Source organism: Hypomesus nipponensis, chromosome 19 (genome assembly GCF_054491055.1).
Source record: "Hypomesus nipponensis isolate SF chromosome 19, ASM5449105v1, whole genome shotgun sequence".
Taxonomy (NCBI): Eukaryota; Metazoa; Chordata; class Actinopteri; order Osmeriformes; family Osmeridae; genus Hypomesus; species Hypomesus nipponensis.
In genome coordinates, this window is record NC_140379.1 from 1,010,274 (window position 1) to 1,038,111 (window position 27,838).

The window sequence follows — 27,838 nt, forward strand, 5'->3', positions numbered from 1 at the left end:
CTCTCCTCCCTGTCCTCTCCCCTCTCTCCTCCCTGTCCTCTCTCCTCTCTCCTGCCCTGTGCAGAGGTGATGTGTGTGTGGGTGTCTGTGTGTGTGTCATCATGATGTGATGATTGTGTTGTTTTTATGGCAGCATCTGTCAGGGAGCACCTCTCTGTTCTCCGGCTGCCCCTCAGAAACACACACACACTTACACAAATATCCACACACTTCTTGGTTTCAATCCATTCCTTTCTGTGTTTCTCTCTCCATATCTCCCTGTCTCTCTCTTCATATCTCCCTGTCTCTCTCTTCATATCTCCCTGTCTCTCTCTCCATATCTCCCTGTCTCTCTCCATATCTCCCTGTCTCTCTCTCCATATCTCCCTGTCTCTCTCCATATCTCCCTGTCTCTCTCTTCATATCTCCCTGTCTCTCTCTCCATATCTCCCTGTCTCTCTCCATATCTCCCTGTCTCTCTCTCCATATCTCCCTGTCTCTCTCCATATCTCCCTGTCTCTCTCTCCATATCTCCCTGTCTCTCTCCATATCTCCCTGTCTCTCTCTCCATATCTCCCTGTCTCTCTCTCCTCTCCCTGTCTCTCTCTCCTCTCCCTGTCTCTCTCTCAGACTGTTCCCTGCCAGTATGTGTCCTTGTCCTCCATCCAATAGGAACGCAGTGTTTGGCTGTGTGAGTAGGGGGGCGTGTCAGATGCATTATTGATGTGTGTGTGTGGGGTTTGCTGTGTGTGTGTGGGGTTTGCTGTGTGTGTGTGCTGTTTTAGACTCTCTGATTGGTTATCAGATGTTAGAGAGGAGCACAGACGGACGGGGGCCAGCAGAAGGGGGGGGGAGGGGGAGGGGGGTTGTCTGCGTCAGAACCAAGAGGTAGTTCACGTGTACATGTTCTATGTTCTAACGCAGAGGTCTTCAACCCTGGTCCTCAGGGACCTCCTGTCCTGCATGTTTTAGATGTTTCCCTGCTCCAACACACCTGATTGAAATAAATTGGTTGTTATCTAGTTATGCCTGTTAATGACCATTCATTTGAATCAGGTGTGTTGGAGCAGGAATCTAAAACATGCAGGGCAGGGGGTCCCTGAGGAGCAGGGTTGAAGACCTCAGTTCTAACGTGTACATGTTCTAACATGCCACCAGCTTCTCAGTAGCTCTGTCTCTCTGTCCTCAGAGTGCTGGAGTGGAGCAGATCTCACATCTCCTGAATCTGCGCTTGTTTGTTAAGCTGATGCTTTTAGACAAAGTTAGATATCATTTATTTTTTGCTTTGTCACTGTATACTTAAAAAAAACGACAACCCCAAAAATTCATCTAATACAAATGTTGGGTGTATTTATATATCTATGAGCTGTGCTGTTGTCTGTAGAAACAGTGAAGTCTGACTTTGATCTGGATACATTCTTCAAATGTGTTCCTTTGAATGAGTCTTCCTGGGTTGAGGGCTGTGCAGGGTCAGTCAGTGGCCTGACACCAGAACGTGTGGTGGAGGGATGGTGTGGAGTTAGAGACACTGTTTGTGTTAGTGTGTGTATGAGTGGGAGTGTATCTGTTTGAGTTTGAGAGAGTGTGTGTGTGTGTGTGTGTGTGTGTGAGAGAGAGAGAGTTACAGTGTGTCTATTTGAGTTTGAGAGATTGTGTATCAGTTTGAGTCGACAGTATATGTGAGGGTGTGATAGTTTGAGTGTGTATGTGTTAGAGAGTGTAGAGTGCGTGTGTGAGTAAGAGAGAGTATCTATAGGGTTAAAGAGAGTGTCTATAGGGTTAGAGAGAGTATGTATTTGTTTGAGTTAGAGTGTGTGTGTGTGTGTGTTTGAATGAGAGAGTCAGAGAGTCAGTGAGTGTGTAGTTGCTTGTGTGTTTCTGTGTCATTGTCTGTGTCGCCACGCAGTCTGGAGAACGAGGGGGAGGGGCAGGGCCAGGAACAACTCTCCTCTCCTATTGGCTGGGGCTGCCGGGGGCAGGGGAGGGGGAGGGACAGAGAGTCGCTCTCCTCTCCCATTGGCTGGGGCTGCCAGGGGGTGTGTGTGGGCGGGCTGAGTGTGGGGGAGGGGCCACAGCAGTCTCTCTGCAGAAGCAGAACGACCAACAGAGAGACCGTGTGGTCGCTCTCCCCAGCTCTAAGCTTGCGTGTCTCACACACACAGAGAGAGAGAGAGAGAGAGAGTTAAAGAGAACCGGAGAAAGAACGACAAACTGCCACAGAGAGAGTGGTGAAACGAGAATCTGTTCTTCTTCTGTTCTTCTGCAGACTGCAGGGACTCTTCTGCCTCTCCCTACCCAGGAACAGTGCTTGATTCTGGGGGAGACAACAAGGACTCAGATCCCCTTCTCTGGAAGTCTGGATGTACTGCTTCCACCGCTCGACACCGGCTGGCTTCTCTGCGTGTGGAAGAGAGGGAGAGAGAGTGTGTGAGGGATTTGACTGTGTCTTGTGGTACCAGCTGGCACAGGGCAGTGTGTGTGTGTGAGGTCGCTGGTGTTCGCCCTGGTCAGCAGAACCTAACACACACACGTTGCTTCTCATTGTACGGATGTTCTGAGGACTGAAGCTGTGAGGAGCTCCGGGTCACAACTACAGGAGCAGCAGCTTCACTGGAGGTAAGAGACCGTCCTGGTCCCGTCCTGGTCCCGTCCCGGTCCCGTCCTGGTAGACTGTTGGTTGTGTTGTGGTTGAGGATGTGACAGATCAGACCTGGTTTGCTTGGGTTGCAGTTAGGTTAACTGCAGTAAGAAACTGTAATATCTGTGTGTGTGTGTGTGTGCATGAAGGTAACTGTGTGTGTAGCTGTGTGTGGTTGTGTGTAGCTGTGTGTGTGCGCGTGCCGATATGACTGGTCATTGTGACTAGATTAGACTAGTTCTAATTCAAACAAATTCTTCTCTACTGAGAAGGTCTCTCCCCTGCTTCCCCTCCGCCCCTCCCCCCGCCCCCCCCGCACACAGCAACCCTGACAACCCCACCTTCCCCCACAGCCCTAACCCCCACCCCTCACACACACACTTACTCACACACACTTACTCACCTAAACCTGACACAGATTGCTCCTTAAATCCTTCTGCTCTATGAACACACACATCATCTTGCACACATGCTCACGCACTTATACACACACACCACCACTCACACACACATTAACACTCATTCACACACACATTAACACACACACCACCACTCACACACACATTAACACTCACTCACACACACATTAACACACACGCACTCAGGCTGCTGCCTCTCCCAGTAGCAGCTGTTCGACACACTAGTGCTACTTTCTCTTCCCCTCCTCCTGTCTTCCTCCTTCACTCCTCTCCCCTCCTTGTGTCTTCCTCCTTCTCTCCTCTCCCCTCCTCCTGTCTACCTCCTTCTCTCCTCTCCCCTCCTTGTGTCTTCGTCCTTCTCTCCTCTCCCCTCCTTGTGTCTTCCTCCTTCACTCCTCTCCCCTCCTCCTGTCTTCCTCCTTCTCTCCTCTCCCCTCCTCCTGTCTTCCTCCTTCTCTCCTCTCCCCTCCTCCTGTCTTCCTCCTTCACTCCTCTCCCCTCCTCCTGTCTTCCTCCTTCACTCCTCTCCCCTCCTCCTGTCTTCCTCCTTCACTCCTCTCCCCTCCTCCTGTCTTCCTCCTTCACTCCTCTCCCCTCCTCCTGTCTTCCTCCTTCACTCCTCTCCCCTCCTCCTGTCTTCCTCCTTCACTCCTCTCCCCTCCTCCTGTCTTCCTCCTTCACTCCTCTCCCCTCCTCCTGTCTTCCTCCTTCACTCCTCTCCCCTCCTCCTGTCTTCCTCCTTCACTCCTCTCCCCTCCTCCTGTCTTCCTCCTTCACTCCTCTCCCCTCCTCCTGTCTTCCTCCTTCACTCCTCTCCCCTCCTCCTGTCTTCCTCCTTCACTCCTCTCCCCTCCTCCTGTCTTCCTCCTTCACTCCTGCCTCTTCTCTCTTCTGGTCCCATATTCTGTGGGTGCAGTAATGACTTATCTATCCTGTCAATATTGGAATACTGTTTTGGCCTTTTGATGTGAACACCCCCCCCCCCGCCCACAACCCACACGTCTGCGGCGCGTTACGGCTGTAAGGCCACCAGGTGAAGGCTGTAATGCCACCAGGTGAAGGCTGTAAGGCCACCAGGTGAAGGCTGCAAGGCCACCAGGTGAAGGCTGTAAGGCCACCAGGTGAAGGCTGCAAGGCCACCAGGTGAAGGCTGTAAGGCCACCAGGTGAAGGCTGTAAGGCCACCAGGTGAAGGCTGCAAGGCCACCAGGTGAAGGCTGTAAGGCCACCAGGTGAAGGCTGCAAGGCCACCAGGTGAAGGCTGCAAGGCCACCAGGTGAAGGCTGCAAGGCCACCAGGTGAAGGCTGTAAGGCCACCAGGTGAAGGCTGTAAGGCCACCAGGTGAAGGCTGTAAGGCCACCAGGTGAAGGCTGCAAGGCCACCAGGTGAAGGCTGTAATGCCACCAGGTGAAGGCTGCAAGGCCACCAGGTGAAGGCTGTAATGCCACCAGGTGAAGGCTGCAAGGCCACCAGGTGAAGGCTGCAAGGCCACCAGGTGAAGGCTGCAAGGCCACCAGGTGAAGGCTGTAAGGCCACCAGGTGAAGGCTGTAAGGCCACCAGGTGAAGGCTGCAAGGCCACCAGGTGAAGGCTGTAAGGCAGCAGTGTTGGCCAGTTTGTGAGATACAAATGAGTGTGGGCTATTTGTGGATTTATTGTGTCATACAACTAGTGTTGCTCAACCTGTAGGATTAATCTCCCGTCGTCCATAATGTAAAATCTTCAACTTCTGGCCTCCTTTCACCGATGTGGTGAAGTGAATTAGGATCTGGAGTCTGCACTGTGTTTTAATGAACACAGTGTTTTAATGCACACTGGGTTTTAATGCACACTGGGTTTTCACTTTGAAGTGACCGGGGGCATGTTCAGCCAGGCATGTCAGTTACTTTCCTGTTTATTTGGTCAACTCGCTTTCTGGAACAGGCTTCTGATTTTGTGACTGTGAGATTTTAACTTACAGCTTGGACACAACCTCCACCTAGCAGCCCCACCTAGCTAACGCTGCTGCCGCCATACGTGTCAACACAGATCAGCTTCAGTGATTGTAGTAATGAGTGCACACACACACAGACGCACACACACATGGTGGTCAGATGTGCAGTCAGAGACACTGTGACCTGTTACTGTGGTGACAGATGGCTGATTTGGTCATCAATTGGAGAGACAGTGTGAGCGATACAGAGAGACAAAGAGAGAGAGACAGAGAGAGAGAGAGGAAGAGAGAGAGCGAGAATAAACAGCCTTAATTTTAATGACAACTCAAGCTCAATCCATCAGTCAGTTGTGTATGACGAGCAGCTGACCCTCCACTGTGGCCTTCCTGTAGGATGTCAGAGGTCAAACTACCTGGACACGTATAACCACCCTGGTCTTCCTCACGAGTGAGAGGTTTATCATATCCCTCTCCATCAACTCTCCATCTTCTGTCCTCCACCTCCCTCCTTCACCTCCTCTCCCTCCACCACCTCCCTCCCTCTCCCTCCCTCCTCCACCTCCTTCCCTCTCCCTCCTCCACCTCCTACCACCTCCCTCTCTCCCTCCTTCACCTCCCTCCTTCACATTCCTCTCTCCCTCCTCCCTCCTCTCGTCATGTTAAAGTGAGTTCCCCTCCCATGATAGAGGCTTCTCCAGTAACCCTCTCTGAAGCCTGCTTATTAGCAGTGTTTATGGCCCGTGGTCACACAATAATAAAATAAAGACGTTTACCAGAGTAGAACCACACATTAGCCAGCCCTGCACTCTCTCTTAACTCTCACGTGCACTACCTGGCCAGCCTAATGGAGGCGGTAGCCTGGAGGTTTATGTATAGAATACATTTGTTCTTGAGATGGAGATGAGAGAGAGTAAAGTAAACATCGACTCCTCCCCCTCCCCCCTCCCCCCCCCCCCTCTCTCTCTCTCTCTCTCTCTTCTACCTTGACCTATCTAGTTTCAGAACACAATGAGTTCATTCTCTCAGTTCAGAATGCAGCCCTCCTACTTTCATCATCTCCTAATCTCTCTCTCCCTCTCCTCTCTCTCTAAGAAAGAGAATGCTTTTGGCATCCTTTAATTACTGTGGAGTCAGTCCACTCTTAATGTTCTGACTGGTTGTTGTTATTGAAATCAGATGACAGATGTTCATGTGTGCTCAGGTGTCATCAAGCCAGCAGTGTGATGTGGTGGATGAAGGATGAATCTGCAGTGTGCTGAGCTGGATGTTAGCTGGGAACAACAGGCCTGGGTGGTGTGGGGCCTGGGTGAGAGGTGAGGTGTGGGGCCTTCCTCTCTCTCTCTCCTGTCTCTCTCCCTATCCTCTCTCCTCTCTCTCCTTCCTCTTCCATCCTATTCCAGCCCACCTATCATGTGAGTACTGTGTGTGTGTGTGGTTGCTGTGTGTGTGTGTGTGAGTACTGTGTGTGTGTGATGTGTGTGTGTTTCTAACTTATGCCCACTTTTCACAACTGTAATATTTTTGTAAACCGCCAATCTGTCCTTTAGTCATCACGAGGAGTGTGTGTGTGTTCTCCTCAGAGAGGCTGTATCCTAGTGTGTGTGTGTGTTCTCCTCAGAGAGGCTGTATCCTTCAGGAGAGCCCCGTTCAGACTCATGAATAACACAGCAGCTGAGCCTCACCTCAGCCCACCTCACTCACACACAGATGTGTTTGACAATGTCTAACCCCAGTAACTTAGATCACTCCGTCTCTCTACCTGTCTCTCTCCCTGTCTCCCTCCCTGTCTCTCTCCCTGTCTCTCTCTCTATCTCATGCTGTCTCTCTCCCTGTCTCTCTCCCTATCTCTGTCTCTCTCTCTTTCTCTCTCCCTCCCTCCCCTGTTACCTAGTGTGATTGTAACGTCCTGAGCCTTGTGACCAAAGCGCAGCCACAGTGAAATCCCTCCACCGAGCGCTGAGTCAGGACTAGGTGACTGGATCAAGGGGCGGGGGGGATAGTCAGAGGCAGCAGTGGCTGTTTGTGTGAGTCTCTGTCTCACCCCAGACCCAGGAACAGACCACCAGACCCAGGCCAGACTCAAACCAGACCAGACCCAGACCAGAGGGAGAGATAACATGTTATGGCTTTGTGTATTAGCTCCTTATCTTTCTCTCTCACACACACACACACACACATACATACACGCACACATGAGCACAAAGACTATTAATCTCAACCATAAATAATGCAGGCTACATTTTGCAGACTATCCCAAATTCTGAGTGCCTGAAGGGGACTGGATGTGTTAGGGCCAGACAGCCCCCTGCGTGTGTGTGCGTGTGCGTGTGTGTGTGTGTGCGCATGTGTGTCTGAGTAGATGTGCACATTGCAATGTACACGCTGCGGAATGAGCAAGTATGATATACAGCCACGAAAATCTGATATCAACTTGGGAGGGGGTTGCAATTACATTGACATTTTCTCAAGAGCAGTTCCTAGGGGTACACACCAAAAGTTGTGCTGTAACACACAGCCTACCTTAACCTTAAAGGATTACCATGTGTCTGTTATCAGCACAAGTGCCTCTATAGCAATATCATTTCATATTGAAATGAGGTGATATGTTGGGGAGACAGAACGTTTTCTGATTGATGTCACATCGTATGTGAGTGCTGTAAGAGGTCTGCTTCACCACAAGCCTCAAAACACTGGAACTGGATTTATGTCTGCTCTGTGCTCTGCTCTGTGTGCTCTGTGCTCTGCTCTGTGTGCTCTGTGTGCTCTGTGTGCTCTGTGTGCTCTGTGTGCTCTGTGTGCTCTGTGTGCTCTGTGTGCTCTGTGTGCTCTGTGTGCTCTGTGCTCTGTGTGCTCTGTGCTCTGTGCTGTCTGCTCTGTCTGCTCTGTCTGCTCTGTGTGCTCTGTGTGCTCTGTGTGCTCTGTGTGCTCTGTGCTCTGTGTGCTCTGTGCTCTGTGTGCTCTGTGCTCTGTGCGCTCTGTGCTCTGTGCTCTGTGCTCTGTGCTCTGTGCTCTGTGCTCTGTGCTCTGTGCTCTGTGTGCTCTGTGCGCTCTGTGCTCTGTGCTCTGTGCTGTGTGCTGTGTGCTGTGTGCTCTGTGTGCTCTGTGTGCTCTGTGTGCTCTGTGTGCTCTGAATGCTCTGAGTGCGTTCTTAAGCATGTTATCTGAGCTAGACTCTCTCAGAAGTGAGCTCCCTCTTCCTCAATCTCTTCATCCCTCTCTCCCTCTCTCCTTACTCTCTCTTTATCCTTCTCTCACTCACTTTCTAGTGCATGTAAAAAAAAGTCCAGCAGAACATCAAGGATCAGAAGTGAGGAGTTCTAACAGTCTAGTGATGGTTAGAGTGTCTGGATTCCCCAGCCTCAGTCTAGTGATGGTCAGTGTCTGGATGCTCCAGCCTCAGTCTAGTGATGGTCAGTGTCTGGATGCTCCAGCCTCAGTCTAGTGATGGTCAGTGTCTGGATGCTCCAGCCTCAGTCTAGTGATGGTCAGTGTCTGGATGCTCCAGCCTCAGTCTAGTGATGGTCAGTGTCTGGATGCTCCAGCCTCAGTCTAGTGATGGTCAGTGTCTGGATGCTCCAGCCTCAGTCTAGTGATGGTCAGTGTCTGGATGCTCCAGCCTCAGTCTAGTGATGGTCAGTGTCTGGATGCTCCAGCCTCAGTCTAGTGATGGTCAGTGTCTGGATGCTCCAGCCTCAGTCTAGTGATGGTCAGTGTCTGGATGCTCCAGCCTCAGTCTAGTGATGGTCAGTGTCTGGATGCTCCAGCCTCAGTCTAGTGATGGTCAGTGTCTGGATGCTCCAGCCTCAGTGTTGTGTCAGCAGACAGAGAGGATGGGCACTTCACACTCATCCTCAGGAAAAGAGGGAGGAGGGGGGAGGAAGAGACTAATCCTTTGGTAAATGTCAAACCTGGGTTCCTTAACGACTTGAACATATACGTAACTCTGTACACATGAGAGTGTTTGGTTTGGCTTAGTGCTGTGACAGTGTGTGTCTGTTTGCAGCGTAAACTACTAAATGTGTGTGAGGGTGTGTATTCCCAAATAATGCAGGTTTAGCCAATAAGAGATCTTACATTCACACACACACAGTCACACAAACGCAGAGGTGTGATGTTTCAACAAACCCATGCTGATGCAGCGACATCCCTGTGTGGCTGTGTGTGTGTGATGAGGTGTGTGTGCGTGTGCAGGTAGGTTTGTGTGTGTGCTTTCATTGTCTCACACACCACTCTTACACTGTCAGTCTCTCCTTCTCTTGCTCTGTCTCTCTGTCTCTTTCTGTCTCTCTCTGCCTCTCCCTGTCTCTCTATCTCTTTCTGTCTCTCTCACTCGCACACACACACCTCCCCTCTGGTGTCCTGACCCCTAAAAGCCAGACAAAGCACTCCGGACCAGTGTTCATTCCCACAACGCCACCCTCTTACTGGTGCGACCTCTGACCCCAGCCCTTCGACCTGTGTGTTAGCAGCCTATTATTTGCTGGGCAGCCTGCTGATTGGTAATGATCTGAGGGGTCAGGGGTCGTGTGATGAATGTGCACTTCAGACCTGGCAGCCTGGAACACCGCTGGTCCTGATTGGCTGTCTTCTTGTCCGCTCAGAGTTTTCTGGTCTCTCTCTCTCTCTCTCTCTCATTTATCTTGGAGAATAATAGAGATAAGAAGGGAGGAGTTTTTATTCAACAGCTTTTTCCTCTTCTGGTGTTTCCTCTTCTGGTCTCCTGGTGTGTCAGCCTCAACACCAACCGCACATCCCTGATGACTGTAACTCTGACGACCCTAGCCCTGACAACCCTAGCCCTGACGACCCTAGCCCTGACGACCCTAGCCCTGACGACCATATCCCTGACGACCCTAGCCCTGACGACCATAGCCCTGACGACCCTAGCCCTGACGTCCCTAGCCCTGACGACCCTAGCCCTGACGACCATATCCCTGACGACCATAGCCCTGACGACCATAGCCCTGACGACCGTAGACTAGAAGGAGGGCAGACTAGAGGCAGGGCAGACTAGAAGGAGGGCAGACTAGAGGCAGGGCAGACTAGAGGCAGGGCAGACTAGAGGCAGGGCAGACTAGAAGGAGGGCAGACTAGAGGCAGGGCAGACTAGAGGCAGGGCAGACTAGAGGCAGGGCAGACTAGAAGGAGGGCAGACTAGAGGCAGGGCAGACTAGAGGCAGGGCAGACTAGAAGGAGGGCAGACTAGAGGCAGGGCAGACTAGAGGCAGGGCAGGGCAGACTAGAGGCAGGGCAGACTAGAGGCAGGGCAGGGCAGACTAGAGGCAGGGCAGACTAGAGGCAGGGCAGACTAGAGGCAGGGCAGACTAGAGGCAGGGCAGACTAGAGGTGTCGATATCTGGAGCGGCTGGAGGGAAAGTGGCTCCCTGACCACCATCAGCTGAGCCGCCTCTCTGCCTCTTTGCCTCTTTGCCTCTGTGTGTGTGTGTGTGTGTGTGTGGGGGGGGGGGTCTTTGTGAGAGTGCATGAGTGTGTGTGTGTGTAAGCAGGGTGCTCATGTTTGAGTGGGCCAGGGTGAGTCACAGAGAGAGTGTGTGCGTGCATGCGTGACTGCCTGCCTGCCTGCAGAGTGTGTGTGTGTGTGTGTGTGTGTGTGTGTGGCCAGTGTTCTCAGGCTCCAGCCAGCTAAGAGGTCAGAGGTTGTAAAAACACACAGGTGACAGGACTCAGATTACAGGTCCTCACATGATCACTTCTCACTGCCAGCACCAGTTTACACACACACACACACACACACACACACACACACACACACACAGAACAAACACACACTGCAGGCAAGCAGTCACACATGCACACCTCACACAGACAGATGCACACACACAACCTCAGCATGACCTCAGCATGACCCCAAAGGAACAGATTCAGGAAGTTAAAGTTGTGACCCTTCAGGCCCTTGGCATGACATCATCTCTCTTCTGTGACATCATCAGAGAGAGATGCTCATGTGTCATCGTGGGCCTAAAGCTTCGCCCACAGCCTGTTTAGCGTTAGCATGCTAGCTACAGCATGACAGCCTCTGGATGTGCCTGTTTAGCGTTAGCATGCTAGCTACAGCATGACAGCCTCTGGATGTGCCTGTTTAGCGTTAGCATGCTAGCGATGACAGGCCAAGGCAGGAGCTGTAATGTGTGCTGTCACAACGGGGCAGTGTGACAGTGATGGAAGTGAGTCATGTGTAGGTCAGACTGTCAGATACAGTCAGGAGGGAGGAGAGGAGGGGGGAGGAGATGAGAGGAGGGGGAGGAGAGGAGAGGAGGGGGAGGAGAAGAGAGGAGGGGGAGGAGAGGAGAGGAGGGGGAGGAGAAGAGAGGAGGGGGAGGAGGGTATTGGTCTTCTAACTCACCAGAAGTGGAGTGTGTCTGTGTGGCAGCTTTTACACACACACACACACACACACACATAAATATGCTCCATTATGTCTCCTTCACCTCCTACTCCCAGACCTGTCATCCTGTATCACGTCCACCAGAAGCTTCTGGAAGCCTCCAGGTCACACCACACAAGGCAGGCAGGAACGGGGAGTGTGTAGATGAGAGCCTGGTCTCAAACATGGCTGATCTGCGTGCTCCAGGTTTGATGGACAGTTTCCATTTTCACCTATCTCCTTTCACCTCTCATTCCACACATGAAAGAAGACATTTGGGAAGGGGAGGGCGGAGAGGGAAGGGAGGAGAGGGGGGAGAGGGAGGCGAGGGAGGAGGGGGGAGAGGGGAGGGAGGAGAGGGGAGGGAGTTCAATTCCCCAGAGAAGTGTTCCAAAATGGGGAGTGACTGGCAGAATAGCAGGTGCATAGAAACCCTAGCCTGACTGCAGCGATGGCCCTGGGTCAGGGTTAGAGTCCTGACTGCCTGACCTCTGACCCCATAACAAGGAGAAGTGTCGGCACTTCAGACACCTGACCCATTTCCATGGAGACAGACAGGCAGCAGCCAATCGAACAGCAATATAGAACAGCCAATCAGACAGCGATATATAATAGCCCGTCAGACAGTGGAACTCAAACTGGAAGACTTGTGATTGTGTAGGTGCTCTTTGTACTGTAAGTCAACAGAGATTCTTTCTTTCTCTCTCTCTCTCTCTCTCTCTCTCTCTCTCTCTCTCTCTCTCTCTCTCTCTCTCTCTCTCTCTCTCTCTCTCTCTCTCTCTCTCTCTCTCTCTCTCTCTCTCTCTCTCTCTCTCTCTCTCTCTCTCTCTCTCTCTCTCTCTCTCTCTCTCTCTCTCTCTCTCTCTCTCTCTCTCTCTCTCTCTCTCTCTCTCTCTCTCTCTCTCTCTCTCCCCCCCCCCTCCCACTTCACCCCCCTGCTGAACACTCAGGAATGTGACCTGTGACCCTTCCTTCCTCCATTCTTCCCTCCCTTTCTCTCTCTCTTCCTTCGACATGTCCACACTCCATCTCTAGGTCTGAGCTCAGCCTGATCTGGAACTACTACACAAACACACACCATACACACACACACGTGCACACACACCATACACACACACCATACACACACACCATACACACACACATGGACACGCACAGGGACGTAGAAAACTCACCCACACACGTGCACACACACGTGCACACACACACAAAGAAGGGAGGTGCGCGTTCACCTGCGCACCCTTCTGGTGTTTATCCACTGTGGAGTGTCAGGTGACTGAGTACTGCAGGAGACTACCTGAGTTCATGTTCCAGACTGAGGGGGAGAGAGACGGAGAGAGAGAAAGGGAGAGAAGGAAGGAAGGAGGAGAGAGAAAAGGGGGAGAGAGAGAAAGAAAAGGGGGCGGGGTTGCATTCCTAAGCTGAAAGCCTCTTTGCTACATTTGCCAAAAATCGTACAAGGTGACTCCCTCTCTCTCTCCCCCTCTCTCTCCTTCTCTCTCTCCCCCTCTATCTCCACCTATCCCTCTCTCCCCTTCTCTCCACCTCTCTCCCCCCTCTCACCTCCTTCTTGATCAGTCAGTTGTCAAAGGGAGGGTGGGTGGGAGGGAGGGAGGGAGGCTGTAATCAGAGCTCTTCTCTGGGAGGTGCTTTGCTAAAAGGGAGGAGAGAGGGAGGGGAGGGAGAGTAGGAGAGGTGGGAACAGGGAGGTGGAGCAGGAAGAAAGGTCGGGAGGCAGAGGACTGAAGAATTAGAATCCACAAGTTGATTCTTAAAACTGCTGAAAGAAAAGGATTAGGGAAGGAAGAGGAGAGAGGAAGAGGAGAGAGAAGACCTCTGTCCTGCTGAACCGGGGCTGTTACGCATTGAAGACACTCAGGGCGAACAAAGGGAAAGCTCAAAGGTTAGAGCTACTGTGTTTGTGTATAAGTGTGTGTGTGTGAGTGTGTGTGCATGTGTGAGTGTATGAGTGTGTGTGTGTGAGTGTGTGTGCATGTGTGTGTGTTTTTGTGCTATTGAGCATGCATGATTGCTTTGAACGTAAGCCTGGTTAATAAGCTCCTTTCAGAACCATAAACAGTTCAAAGACACCGACAACAAAGAGAGAGAGACACAGAGAGAGAGACATAGAGAGAGGGAGGGAGACAGAGGAAGGGAGAGACAGAGAGAGGGAGGGAGTCTCCCTGCAGAAGAGGGAGAGGTGAGGATGGTCTCTCTCTCTCTCTCTCTCTCTCTCTCTCTCTCTCTCTCTCTCTCTCTCTCTCTCTCTCTCTCTCTCTCTCTCTCTCTCTCTCTCTCTCTCTCTCTCTCTCTCTCTCTCTCTCTCTCTCTCTCTCTCTCTCTCTCTCTCTCTCTCTCTCTCTCTCTCTCTCTCTCTCTCTCTCTCTCTCTCTCTCTCTCTCTCTCTCTCTCTCTCTCTCTCTCTCTCTCTCTCTCTCTCTCTCTCTCTCTCTCTCTCTCTCTCTCTCTCTCTCTCTCTCTCTCTCTGTCTCTGTACCCATGACTGCTGCCTTAGTGTTGTTGTTGAAGTGCTTCAGAATCAGTGACTCTGTGTCCTGGTCTGATCTGTCCTGGACTGAGTCTGTGTATATTGTGTCTGTATTGTTGTGTGTGTGTGTTACTGTGTTCTCGACTGCCAGTCTATTCCATGCTTGTCTGCCTGGTCCCAGTGACCTTGTACAAGTGTTTAATCTGCTCCTGATTTAGCCTGGGGGCTAGGTGGGGTTTAGCCTGGGGGTGTTGTGTTTGATTTGATTGTGTGTGTGTGAGTGTGTGTGTGAGTGTGTACTGGTGTGAAGGAGGTCAGAGGTTTTTCCTGTTCCGGGTCACTGAAGTATAGTTTACTCCACACTGTGTGTGTGTGAGAGATAGAGAGTGAGAGAGAGAGAGAGAGAGAGAGACAGAGACAGACAGACAGACAGACAGACAGACAGACAGACAGACAGACAGACAGACAGACAGACAGACAGACAGACAGACAGACAGACAGACAGACAGAGAGAGAGAGAGAGAGAGAGAGAGAGAGAGAGAGAGAGAGAGAGGACCAGGGATTTTTCCACCCTCACAGTGTACTCATGTCTCCCTCATGTTCAGTAGGAGTATCTTCAGCTGGAGACACTGGACTCCCTGTACACAGCATCTGTCTGCCTCTGTTCTCGAAGGGAGGGAGGGAGGGAGGGAGGGAGGGAGGGAGGGAGGGAGGGAGGGAGGGAGGGAGGGGGGAGGGAGGGAGGGAGGGAGGGAGGGAGGGAGGGAGGGAGGGAGGGAGGGAGGGAGGGAGGGAGGGAGGGAGGGAGGGAGGGAGGGAGGGAGGGAGGGAGGGAGGGAGGGAGGGGGATTAAAGGGGAAGTCTACAGATAAAAGGTAACTTCAGAGGGTGACAAGAGGACAGAGATTAGCCTGGGTTTAAACATCCATGGACTGTGTGTGTATGAATGTGTGTATGGTATTTGTGTGTTCAAGTATTTGTGTGTATATGTGTGTGAGAAAAAGGGAGCGAGAAAGAGCAGACAGTTTGCCAAAATATCTTTGTGTGTGCAGTGTGTTTGCAGTGTGTGCGCAGTGTGTCTGCAGTGTGTGTGCAGTGTGTGTGCAGTGTGTGTGCAGTGTGTGCGCGCAGTGTGTCTGCAGTGTGTGTGCAGTGTGTCTGCAGTGTGTCTGCAGTGTGTGTGCAGTGTGTGTGCAGTGTGTGTGCAGTGTGTGTGCAGTGTGTGCGCAGTGTGTCTGCATTGTGTGTGCAGTGTGTGCGCAGTGTGTGCGCAGTGTGTCTGCAGTGTGTGTGCAGTGTGTGTGCAGTGTGTCTGCAGTGTGTGTGCAGTGTGTCTGCAGTGTGTGTGCAGTGTGTCTGCAGTGTGTGTGCAGTGTGTCTGCAGTGTGTGTGCAGTGTGTCTGCAGTGTGTCTGCAGTGTGTGTGCAGTGTGTCTGCAGTGTGTGTGCAGTGTGTGTGCAGTGTGTGTGCAGTGTGTGTGCGTGGACTTACAAGATGAGCTCCACCTTACAGTTAACAACCTTCCAACACAACTCTCCCACAATGCCTTGCACCACAGGTCACCTGTTTAAATCACCCACTCCTCTCTCTTCCTCACTCTCTCTCTTTCCCTCACTCTCTCTCTCCCACTCCTTTCCTCACTCCCTCTATCTATTCCCTCCCACTTCTCTATCTTTCTTTCTTTCATTCACTCCCATAACTCTTCCTCTCTGATCTTCTAACTGTATTACACACACACACACACACACACACACACACACACACAGCTAAGTGTCAGCTCTTTACTGTTCTGCCTAGCGACAGAGCTGCCAGCCGTGTGATAGGACTAGCAGCACTTTGATGCTTGACTAAAAGCCCCACTGTGACTGTGTGTTTTGAGAGTGTTTGACTTAGTGTGTGTGAGAGATTATTGACACAGGTGTTAATTGGGTATCTCTGTCTCTGTCTGTATGTCTGTCTGTCTGTCTGTGCATCTCTCTCTCTCTCTCTGTGTCTCTCTCTCTGCCCCTCTCTCTGTGTCTCTGTCTCTCTCTCTGTGTCTCTGTCTCTCTCTCTGTGTCTCTCTCTCTGCCCCTCTCTCTGTGTCTCTGTCTCTGTGTCTCTCTCTCTCTGTGTCCCTCTCTCTGGGTGTTATTCCAGGGCTCTGGAGACTGAGATGTGTTCATATTTTGTCTCCTAGTAGTGTAACCCTGTCAGCCTGTCTGGACCTGCCACACATGCAAACTCAGCTGCTCAGTCTGGCTCTCTAGTTGGTGTGTGAGAGAGAGTGAGTGTGTGTGTGAGGGAGAGTGTATGAGAAGACCTCCTAAGGAAGATAACATGATTTGAAGGTGGATGTGGAGTGTGTACCAGTGTGTGTGTGCAGATGTGTGTGTGTGTATATGAGTGTGAGTGTGAGTGTGAGAGAGAGAGAGAGAGAGAGAGAGAGAGGGGAAGAGGGAGGGAGACAGAGGATGCTGATGAGGTTGAGAGAGAGAGAGAGAGAGAGAGAGAGAGAGAGAGAGAGAGAGAGAGAGAGAGAGAGAGAGAGAGAGAAAGAGAGAGAAGTGATGATCCTCCTCTCTCCTCCTGCACAGGAAACAGCCTCTTCCTGATTAGCACCATGCTAACAGGCCCTTCACTTCTAACAGGAACGCTAACGCTAGCAACCAGAGGTGCCAATTTCGCCTGCTAATTGCATTATCATACTTACCCCCGCAACTCAGCTGCAATACCGAAGACAGGAGAGAGAGAGGTGTCCTACCTCTACCAAGCCCTGCCTCTGCCCAGCCCTGCCTCTACCAAGCCCTGCCTCTACCAAGCCCTGCCTCTACCCAGCCCTGCCTCTGCCCAGCCCTGCCTCTACCAAGCCCTGCCTCTACCAAGCCCTGCCTCTACCAAGCCCTGCCTCTGCCCAGCCCTGCCTCTACCAAGCCCTGCCTCTGCCCAGCCCTGCCTCTGCCCAGCCCTGCCATATTTGACAGGATCTTGTCTCCTCCCTCCAGATGGGAAGATGCAGCAGGAAGCTTCAGAAGGCCTGAGCCCCCCCTGAGCCCCCCTCGACCCCTGACCTCCACCGTTACCCATCATGCACCTGCCGTGCCGAGGGCGTCTGAAGCTGCTGCTGGCGTCCATGACAACCGTGTTCCTGCTCACCTGGCTGTACCTGCTGGCTGGGAACCTGGAGAGTGAGTACACGCACACACACACCACAGGGAGAGGGAGTACACACACACACACACACACACACACCACAGGGAGAGGGAGTACACACACACACCACAGGGAGAGGGAGTACACACAAACACACGAGGGAAAAGTAGCGACAAATAACCACCCATACCCCCCCCCCTCCCTCCCTCCCTCCCTCCCTCCCCCCTCCCTACCCTCCCCCCCTCCCTACCCTCCCCCCCCCCCCCCTCCCCTCCCTCCCCCCTCCCCCCTCCCCAGCAGACCGCTCCCTCCTCCTCCCCCCTGCCTGGGAGAGACCTCGGAGCCGGCCCTTCTGGAGTCGAGGCTTCGCCAGGTAGAGGAAGAGAACCGACAGATACGGCTCCAGCTCGGCCAATCCCGCGCCAGCGCCGCCGCTCAGCCCCCCCTCCCCGACGGTAACTACGGCAACCAGCAGTGGGGAGCGTCGGCGGACACGGGCCCTGAGGATGTGGAGAGCACGGCGGAGGAGAGGGGCAACCACTCAGACTGCCCTCGCTCGCCCACCGTGGAGAAGTGTGAGGTGGGTTCTGCTCTCTGATTGGTCGCACTGAAGACGTGCTTCCTGGTCAGTGCCCAGGATCAGTGTGGGCTGAGCCTGGGTGCTGAGGAAGTGGTTGTCACATGATCACCCACCAGGCCAGCTGTGGTCACATGATCACCCACCAGGCCAGCGCTGGTCACATGATCACCCACCAGGCCAGCGCTGGTCACATGAACACCCACCAGGCCAGCTGTGGTCACATGATCACCCACCAGGCCAGCTGTGGTCACATGACCACCCACCAGGCCAGCGCTGGTCACATGACCACCCACCAGGCCAGCTGTGGTCACATGACCACCCACCAGGCCAGCTGTGGTCACATGATCACCCACCAGGCCAGCGCTGGTCACATGATCACCCACCAGGCCAGCGCTGGTCACATGACCACCCACCAGGCCAGCTGTGGTCACATGATCACCCACCAGGCCAGCGCTGGTCACATGATCACCCACCAGGCCAGCGCTGGTCACATGAACACCCACCAGGCCAGCTGTGGTCACATGATCACCCACCAGGCCAGCTGTGGTCACATGACCACCCACCAGGCCAGCGCTGGTCACATGACCACCCACCAGGCCAGCTGTGGTCACATGACCACCCACCAGGCCAGCTGTGGTCACATGATCACCCACCAGGCCAGCGCTGGTCACATGATCACCCACCAGGCCAGCGCTGGTCACATGATCACCCACCAGGCCAGCTGTGGTTAACTTGAATGTGTCATGGCGACTGGCAAGTACAGATTGATTCTTTTTTTTCATCTAAATGTAAGTTTGTTCCTTCTGCAGCTGATCCATGTAGCATGTGTGTGTGCCGGCCACAACGCCAGCAGAGATGTGGTCACTCTGGTCAAGTCCATCCTCTTCCACAGGTGAGCTGGACACTCAGAGTGATCAACATGATTTGAAGTGACTAGGTATCATTTATACTAACGTCTCTCTCTCTCTCTCTCTCTCTCTCTCTCTCTCTCTCTCTCTCTCTCTCTCTCTCTCTCTCTCTCTCTCTCTCTCTCTCTCTCTCTCTCTCTCTCTCTCTCTCTCTCTCTCTCTCTCTCTCTCTCTCTCTCTCTCTCTCTCTCTCTCTCTCTCTCTCTCTCTCTCTCTCTCTCTCTCTCTCTCTCTCTCTCTCTCTCTCTCTCTCTCTCTCTCTCTCTCTCTCTCTCACAGGAGAAATCCGTTACATTTCCATTTCATCACAGATACAGTAGCCAATCAGATCCTGAGTACTTTGTTCCAGTCATGGATGGTTCCATCCGTCCAAGTCAGCTTCTACGATGCAGATGAACTCAAGGTACACACACACACACACACACACTGTTCCAGCACAGACAGATCCACATCCAGAAACACATCCAGGCACCTAAGCTGATTGTTATTTGCACTTGTCCAGATCCCATGACAGGAGTCAAGAGGCATTTATCCCAGGATCTCCTGCCCTGTTTGAGGAAAGAACAGCAGATGTTATCTGGAATACAAACATCTTCAGTGTTAGGCTCAAAGTGAGAGGGGAGATTCAGCTACTTATTGTCAGTCGTACAGCCACACCTGTCTTCATAGTTACTTTCCCTATGTGAGTGAGGAAGGTGTACATAATGTATATACATCCTGTAGGCCAGGGGCACAGCCACGAGGGGGCACAGCCAGGAGGGGGCACAGCCAGGAGGGGGCACAGCCAGGAGGGGGCACAGCCAGGAGGGGTCCTGGGGGGGCCAAGGCTTCAAATGTCCGGCCTGATCCCCCAGATTTCTGCCTGCTTGCAATAAAAACTGTTTGATAAACATCAGTTATTTTGTGCCAATAAAACGTATTGAGTTGACTTAAGAGGAACGTATTTCCCCTCCCTCCCTCCCTCCCTCCCTCCCTCCCTCCCTCCCTCCCTCCCTCCCTCAGTCGGAGGTGTCCTGGATCCCCAACAAGCACTACTCTGGGCTCTACGGCCTGCTGAAGCTCACTCTGACCAGAGCCCTGCCCCCTGACCTCACCAAGGTCATCGTCCTGGATACGGACATCACGTTTGCCACGGACATCGCCGAGCTCTGGGCCATCTTCGGGAAGTTCACCGGTACGAACGCCGACCCTGGGGTCACTAGATACGATCTAAGGTCACTATATCTGACCTCAGGTCACTAGATACGACCTCAGGTCACTAGATACGACCTCAGGTCACTAGACACAACCTCAGGTCACTAGATACGACCTCAGGTCACTAGATACGACCTCAGGTCACTAGATCTGACCTTCCTGTTTGTGTTTGCAGAGAAGCAGGTGATTGGTCTGGTGGAGAACCAGAGTGACTGGTACCTAGGGAACCTCTGGAAGAACCACAAACCCTGGCCTGCCCTGGGGAGAGGCTTCAACACTGGTGGGTGTTGGTGTGTGTGTGTGTGCGTTTGTGAGAGAGAGAGAGAGAGGTGTGACCATCTCAGGCTTTCCTCAGGGGTCATTCTGCTGTACTTGGAGCGCTTGCGTCTGATTGGCTGGGAGCAGATGTGGAGGCTGACCGCAGAGAGGGAGTTAATGAGCATGCTCAGTACATCTCTGGCCGACCAGGTCAGTCTCACACACACACACACACACACACCAGGTCAGTCTCACACACACACACACACACACACACCAGGTCAGTCTCACCTGCACACACACAGGTACAGTGATGTGGATATGACCCCTGTGTGCAGGACATCTTCAACGCGTTCATCAAGCAGAACCCCGTCCTTGTGCATCAGCTGCCCTGCTTCTGGAATGTTCAGCTGTCAGACCACACGCGCTCAGAGCAGTGTTACACAGAGGTGTCTGACCTGAAGGTACACACACACACACACACACACATTTTGTTCATCTATCTTTGTGCGGACTCAGAATTCAGTCCAATTGAAAATCTACCTTCATTGTAATCTTAAAACAAAAACCTAAGCTGCACCCTATATCTAACCCTAACCTCTTAACATTAACCCTAAACCATCCCTAACTCCTCACTCCAACCCTGAGTGTTCTTACAACTCTAACCCTCATTATAATCCTTCATTTCCTATCAATAGTACTTGAAGTTGGGGGGGGTAAGAAAATGTGCTTCCAGTCGAATCTGTCATAGTTCTACTTCTGATCCCCACAAGGGTAGTAACACACACACACACACACACACACACACACACACACACACACACCCCCTCTCCATGTTGACGCTTGGCTTGCTCCCAGGTGATCCACTGGAACTCTCCTAAGAAGCTGCGAGTGAAGAACAAGCACGTGGAGTTCTTCAGGAACCTCTACCTGACCTTCCTGGAGTACGACGGCAACCTGCTGAGGAGAGAGCTGTTCGGCTGTCCCAGCCAGGCCTTACCTGAGAGCCTAGGGGTCAGTGCACACCTCGTAGGCCAGGGATGACAGGTAGTGTGTGTGGCGTGCTGGATGTCACAGGACAGGTAAAGGTGTACAGGACAGCTACATGTGAACAGGACAGGTACAGGTGTACAGGACAGGTACATGTGAACAGGACAGGTACATGTGAACAGGACAGGTACAGGTGTACAGGACAGGTACAGGTGTACAGGACAGGTACATGTGAACAGGACAGGTACATGTGAACAGGACAGGTACATGTGAACAAGACAGGTACATGTGAACAGGACAGGTCAAATCAAATCAAATCAAATTTATTTGTATAGCCCTTTTTACACGCAAGCATGTCACAGAGGGCTTCACATACGCCCATAGAACTGCCCCTCAACCAACCTAAACCCTCAAGGAAGACAAGGAAAAACTCCCAGAAAAACTCCCAACGGGAGAAAAAATGGAAGAAACCTTGGGAGGAGCAATTCAGAGAGGGATCCCCTCCTCCAGAGACGGTTGGCAAGAGAGAGGAGCAGAACACAAGCTAAACATAGTCATACAGTGTCAATGGGTTTTAAAACACCAAAAATCCATTGTTCGGCTTTATAGACGTTGGATGGGACCTGGAAACTCGCTGTTGACCGTCATGGAGGCTGGTTTCCGGTTGACGACCTGGTCCAGCGTTGGTAGACCGACGACCAGGCAGGTCCTGACAGCTCAGACCCCCCACACCACAAGGGATGTGTGGGGGGGACAGAGAGGAGAACAGGGATTAGAGAATGCCAGGAGCAGCTAACAGTTTCAGTCGTAATAGAATGAGATCCCCACCGGTCAAGTGTGGACTAGTGCAGCAATTTAACAAAGCTAAGAGGGTATGTGATGCAGCCCCACACACCAAGACAGCGACAGCCCCCCTTGGTTGGAACATGAAATCTGTTCCAGGGGAAACAACTCTAAAATAGGTTATATTTATACGAATAAGGATGAAAACAACCAGCCCCCCGTTGTCTCCAACTAGTAAACTATAACAATTAAAATATACAGCAACGGAACTATTACAGTAACAATATACAATAACAGGTTTACTTTATTTGTAACATTTAAATGGGCAGTGTGAACATAAGCTAAAATTACAATTTAAAAGTTACATGTGATACACACATAGGCAAACGCACACCCCAGGTTTACATAGAAAGTACACACATTTAACAATCATAGGATTGACTAAACAGGAACGTTTTTAATCTAGTTTTAAATGTCGAAACAGTATCAGCCTCCCTAATTGAGACAGGTAATTTGTTCCAGAGAAGAGGTGCTCTATATGAGAACGCCCTACCTCCAGCAGTTCTTTTCTTAATTTTGGGTATTACCAGATAGCCGGCATCTTGAGATCTTAGAGTCCTTGCGGGGCAATAGGGTGCAAGGAGACCGGAGAGGTACAGTGGTGCCAATCCATGTAGAGATTTGTAAGTTAGTAGTAAAACTTTGAAATCAGCTCTGGCTTGGATAGGGAGCCAGTGTAAAGAGATAAGAGTAGATGTTATATGATCAAACTTTCTTGTTTTTGTCAATAGTCTAGCAGCAGCATTTTGTACCCGCTGTAAATTTTTCAAGTAGGTAATTGGGAGGCCAGAGAACAACACATTGCAGTAGTCCAATCGGGACGTAACAAAAGCATGTATTAGTTTTTCAGCATCATCCTTTGAGAGGAATTTTCGTATTTTGGCAATATTACGTAGATGGAAAAATGCAGTTCTGGTGATTTGTTTAATATGGTACTCAAACGAAAGGTCTGGGTCCAATGTGACTCCTAAATTTTTTACCAACTGGCTTTGAGATACTTTGACACCATCTAAGTTTAAGGTCAGATTGGATAAATTATTTCTGTATTTTTTAGGGCCGAAAATTTGAACCTCGGTTTTATCCGAATTAAGAAGAAGGAAATTTGCTGTCATCCAAGTTCTCAACCCGGAAACACATTTTTCCATAGCATGTGGAAATTCTCCAGGCTTTATGGACATGTATAGCTGAGTATCATCTGCATAACAGTGAAAATTTACCCCAGAGCTTCTAATTATGTTTCCTAAAGGCAACATATAGAGTGAAAATAACAGAGGGCCTAGAACTGAACCCTGTGGTACTCCGTATTTTACAGTAGTGCTCCTGGATGAGCAACCATCATAGTGGACATATTGTGATCTATCAGATAGATACGATCTAAACCACTGAAGTGAAGTACCAGAGATCCCAACATAGTTCTCCATACGCTCCAGGAGAATCTCATGATCCACAGTGTCAAATGCTGCACTAAGGTCTAGAAGAACCAGAACAGAGATAGAGCCCGCGTCAGAGGCTAATAATAGATCATTGACTACCTTAGCTAATGCAGTTTCAGTGCTGTGGTGAAGACGAAATCCAGACTGGAGAGGTTCATAAAGCTGATTTGAGGAGAGGTGCTCAGTTAGCTGTTGTGCCACAGCTTTTTCTAAAATTTTGGAGAGAAATGGCAAATTTGAAATTGGCCTATAGTTGCTAATACAACCTGGATCCAGGTTTGGTTTTTTAAGAAGGGGCTTAATAATAGCTTGTTTGAAATTGTCAGGGATTTGTCCAGTTACAATAGATTCATTAATAATACTAAGCATGGAAGGTCCAATAATAGGGAGAAGTTCCCTACAAAGTTTGGCAGGGAGGGGATCAAGAAGGCAGCTGATGGGTTTCGAGGAATCTACCAGCTCGATGAACGCTTCCATAGAAATAGGGTTAAAGTGGGTAAGAGCCTCAACATGCAGCATGCTGGGTATAGAGTCTGTGTTGGATTCTGTGTTGATGGCCACTCCTCCAGGCCTAGTCTGTAGTTTGTCCCTTATTGCATAGATTTTTTGGTCAAAGAAATCTAAGAAATCATTGGGAGAGAGATCTGAACTAACGCAGAGTGTACTTTTCTTAGTGAGTTTTGCAACAGTATCAAATAGGAACTTTGTGTTGTGTTTGTTCTTACTAATCAATTTCGAGAAATATTCTGATCTGGACCTGATGAGGACTTGCTTGTACTCAATTTGGCTGTCCTTCCAGGCCAGGCGGAAAACCTCCAATTTAGTGGTACGCCACTTATGCTCTAATTTTCTAGTGGACCTCTTGAGAGTGCGGCTTTCCTCTGAATACCATGGAGCCATTTTCTTGTCTTTTCTTTTCCTTGGTTTGAGTGGGGCAACAGAATCTAGGGATAACTGAAGAACCAAATTCAGATCCCTTGTTTTAGCATTTAATGATTTATTTGGGACGTCCAGTGCTTCTAGTGCAGCAGGTAGAATATTAGCCAGTTCCATAGCTGTGTTTGGGGTTATGCAGCGGCTAGTAGAAATATTCTGGGTGCCTCCAAGGCTCTGGCAGAGATCCATTTTAAAGGTAACCAGGCAGTGGTCTGATAATATAAGATTGTGGGGGTGGACAATGATGTCACTAATCTTGATTCCCCGTGTGAGAACTAAATCCAATGTATGCGAGTGAAGATGGGTAGGTTTAGAAACCACCTGAGTGAGACCTGTGGAATCCAATAGAGCAGTAAAGGCCTTACTTAGAGGTACATGTGAACAGGACAGGTACAGGTGTACAGGACAGGTACATGTGAACAGGACAGGTACATGTGAACAGGACAGGTACATGTGAACAAGACAGGTACATGTGAACAGGACAGGTACATGTGAACAGGACAGGTACAGGTGAACAGGACAGGTACATGTGAACAGGACAGGTACAGGTGAACAGGACAGGTACATGTGAACAGGACAGGTACAGGTGAACAGGACAGGTACATATACCCTGACAGGTCTGTGTTGTGCAGCTACAGGAAGCTCTGGAGGAGCTGGACGAGGACGACCAGTGTTATGATTTCCGTCGTGAGCGAATCACAGTCCACCGTGTGCACCTGTACTTCCTGCAGTACGAGGACACGCCCCCCGGAGACGACAACGACAACGACATCACCCTGGTCGCTCAGCTGTCCATGGACAGGTACACACACACACTGTACACACACACTGTACACACACACTGTACACACACACTGTACACACTGTACACACACACACACTGTACACACACACTGTACACACACACTGTACACACTGCACACACTGTACACACACACACACTGTACACACACACTGTACACACACACACACTGTACACACACACTGTACACACTGTACACACACACACACTGTACACACACACTGTACACACACACTGTACACACACACACACACTGTACACACACACTGTACACACACACTGTACACACACACTGTACACACACACTGAACACACTGTACACACACACTGTACACACTGTACACACACTGTACACACTGTACACACACTGTACACACAGCATCCTGCTGGCTGCTCACCAGTCTTTCTGTGTCTCCAGGCTGCAGATGCTGGAGGCCATCTGTAAACACTGGGAGGGCCCTATCAGCCTGGCTCTCTACCTGTCAGACGCCGAGGCACAGCAGTTCCTGCGCTACGCCCAGGCCTCTGAGGTGCTGAAGGGCCGCACCAACGTGGGCTACCACATCGTCTACAAGGAGGGTCAGTTCTACCCCGTCAACCTGCTGAGGAACGTGGCCCTCAGGAACGCCAACACACCCTATGTGTTCCTGGCTGACGTCGACTTCCTGCCCATGTATGGTCTCTACGATTACCTCAGGTAAGACCAGCTGCCCATGTATGGTCTCTACGATTACCTCAGGTAAGACCAGCTGCCCATGTATGGTCTCTACGATTACCTCAGGTAAGACCAGCTGCCCATGCATGGCCTCTACGATTATGGGGTTTCAGTCACGTTATCTTGTGTGACCATAAAAACTCTTAGGTTGTAGATGCATTTGATGAAACGTTTTTTATTCTTACGAAACAAACGATTTGGTGTTATGTTTGATCGAAGCGTTGCCGGGTACCACGTTAGCAAGATCCACCAGCCAAACACTGGTCAAATATGCAAGAGGCTAGTCGATACTCTATACTCACCGGTGCTAAAAACTATGGTCATCTATTGAGCTGCAGGTCAACAATGTACATTCACTAGCCAGCTGGTCACTGGACAGAAGACTGAGTTTCTCCCCTGGTGTGTGTGTGTCCTGGTGTGTGTCCTGGTGTGTGTGTCCTGGTGTGTGTGTGTCCTGGTGTGTGTGTCCTGGTGTGTGTCCTGGTGTGTGTTCTGGTGTGTGTGTGTCCTGGTGTGTGTTCTGGTGTGTGTTCTGGTGTGTGTGTGTTCTGGTGTGTGTCCTGGTGTGTGTGTCCTGGTGTGTGTGTCCTGGTGTGTGTCCTGGTGTGTGTGTGTCCTGGTGTGTGTTCTGGTGTGTGTTCTGGTGTGTGTTCTGGTGTGTGTTCTGGTGTGTGTTCTGGTGTGTGTTCTGGTGTGTGTGTCCTGGTGTGTGTTCTGGTGTGTGTGTCCTGGTGTGTGTCCTGGTGTGTGTGTCCTGGTGTGTGTGTGTTCTGGTGTGTGTCCTGGTGTGTGTGTGTCCTGGTGTGTGTTCTGGTGTGTGTGTCCTGGTGTGTGTTCTGGTGTGTGTGTCCTGGTGTGTGTCCTGGTGTGTGTGTCCTGGTGTGTGTCCTGGTGTGTGTGTCCTGGTGTGTGTTCTGGTGTGTGTGTGTCCTGGTGTGTGTTCTGGTGTGTGTTCTGGTGTGTGTGTGTTCTGGTGTGTGTGTCCTGGTGTGTGTTCTGGTGTGTGTGTCCTGGTGTGTGTGTCCTGGTGTGTGTTCTGGTGTGTGTGTCCTGGTGTGTGTCCTGGTGTGTGTGTCCTGGTGTGTGTGTGTTCTGGTGTGTGTCCTGGTGTGTGTGTTCTGGTGTGTGTCCTGGTGTGTGTGTGTCCTGGTGTGTGTGTCCTGGTGTGTGTCCTGGTGTGTGTGTCCTGGTGTGTGTGTGTCCTGGTGTGTGTGTGTCCTGGTGTGTGTGTCCTGGTGTGTGTCCTGGTGTGTGTCCTGGTGTGTCTCCTCTGGTGTGTGTCCTGGTGTGTGTGTCCTGGTGTGTGTTCTGGTGTGTGTGTCCTGGTGTGTGTCCTGGTGTGTGTGTCCTGGTGTGTGTGTGTTCTGGTGTGTGTCCTGGTGTGTGTCCTGGTGTGTCTCCTCTGGTGTGTGTCCTGGTGTGTGTGTCCTGGTGTGTGTCCTGGTGTGTGTGTGTCCTGGTGTGTGTGTCCTGGTGTGTGTGTGTCCTGGTGTGTGTGTCCTGGTGTGTGTCCTGGTGTGTGTGTGTCCTGGTGTGTGTGTGTCCTGGTGTGTGTGTGTCCTGGTGTGTGTGTCCTGGTGTGTGTTCTGGTGTGTGTGTGTCCTGGTGTGTGTTCTGGTGTGTGTTCTGGTGTGTGTGTGTTCTGGTGTGTGTGTCCTGGTGTGTGTGTCCTGGTGTGTGTGTCCTGGTGTGTGTTCTGGTGTGTGTGTGTCCTGGTGTGTGTTCTGGTGTGTGTTCTGGTGTGTGTGTCCTGGTGTGTGTTCTGGTGTGTGTGTCCTGGTGTGTGTCCTGGTGTGTGTGTCCTGGTGTGTGTGTGTTCTGGTGTGTGTCCTGGTGTGTGTGTTCTGGTGTGTGTCCTGGTGTGTGTGTGTCCTGGTGTGTGTGTCCTGGTGTGTGTCCTGGTGTGTGTGTCCTGGTGTGTGTCCTGGTGTGTGTGTGTCCTGGTGTGTGTGTGTCCTGGTGTGTGTGTCCTGGTGTGTGTGTCCTGGTGTGTGTGTCCTGGTGTGTGTCCTGGTGTGTGTCCTGGTGTGTCTCCTCTGGTGTGTGTCCTGGTGTGTGTGTCCTGGTGTGTGTTCTGGTGTGTGTGTCCTGGTGTGTGTCCTGGTGTGTGTGTCCTGGTGTGTGTGTGTTCTGGTGTGTGTCCTGGTGTGTGTCCTGGTGTGTCTCCTCTGGTGTGTGTCCTGGTGTGTGTGTCCTGGTGTGTGTC

General features: G+C 51.3%; 1 protein-coding gene across 1 annotated transcript in view; it reads left to right on the forward strand.

Moving 5' to 3' along the window:
* The first annotated feature begins 988 nt into the window (after nucleotides 1-988).
* Nucleotides 989-27,838, forward strand: part of large2 (LARGE xylosyl- and glucuronyltransferase 2) — a 31,759-nt gene continuing 4,909 nt past the window's right edge. Inside the window, exons 1-12 of the mRNA XM_084681776.1 lie at nucleotides 989-2,595; nucleotides 16,826-17,018; nucleotides 17,271-17,553; nucleotides 18,363-18,445; nucleotides 18,741-18,864; nucleotides 19,464-19,635; nucleotides 19,831-19,935; nucleotides 20,011-20,123; nucleotides 20,252-20,377; nucleotides 20,772-20,927; nucleotides 24,748-24,917; nucleotides 25,336-25,614. Of these exons, the coding sequence (XP_084537902.1) occupies nucleotides 16,909-17,018; nucleotides 17,271-17,553; nucleotides 18,363-18,445; nucleotides 18,741-18,864; nucleotides 19,464-19,635; nucleotides 19,831-19,935; nucleotides 20,011-20,123; nucleotides 20,252-20,377; nucleotides 20,772-20,927; nucleotides 24,748-24,917; nucleotides 25,336-25,614 (1,721 nt within the window). The 5' untranslated portion in view covers nucleotides 989-2,595; nucleotides 16,826-16,908. The remainder of the gene's footprint in view (nucleotides 2,596-16,825; nucleotides 17,019-17,270; nucleotides 17,554-18,362; nucleotides 18,446-18,740; nucleotides 18,865-19,463; nucleotides 19,636-19,830; nucleotides 19,936-20,010; nucleotides 20,124-20,251; nucleotides 20,378-20,771; nucleotides 20,928-24,747; nucleotides 24,918-25,335; nucleotides 25,615-27,838) is intronic.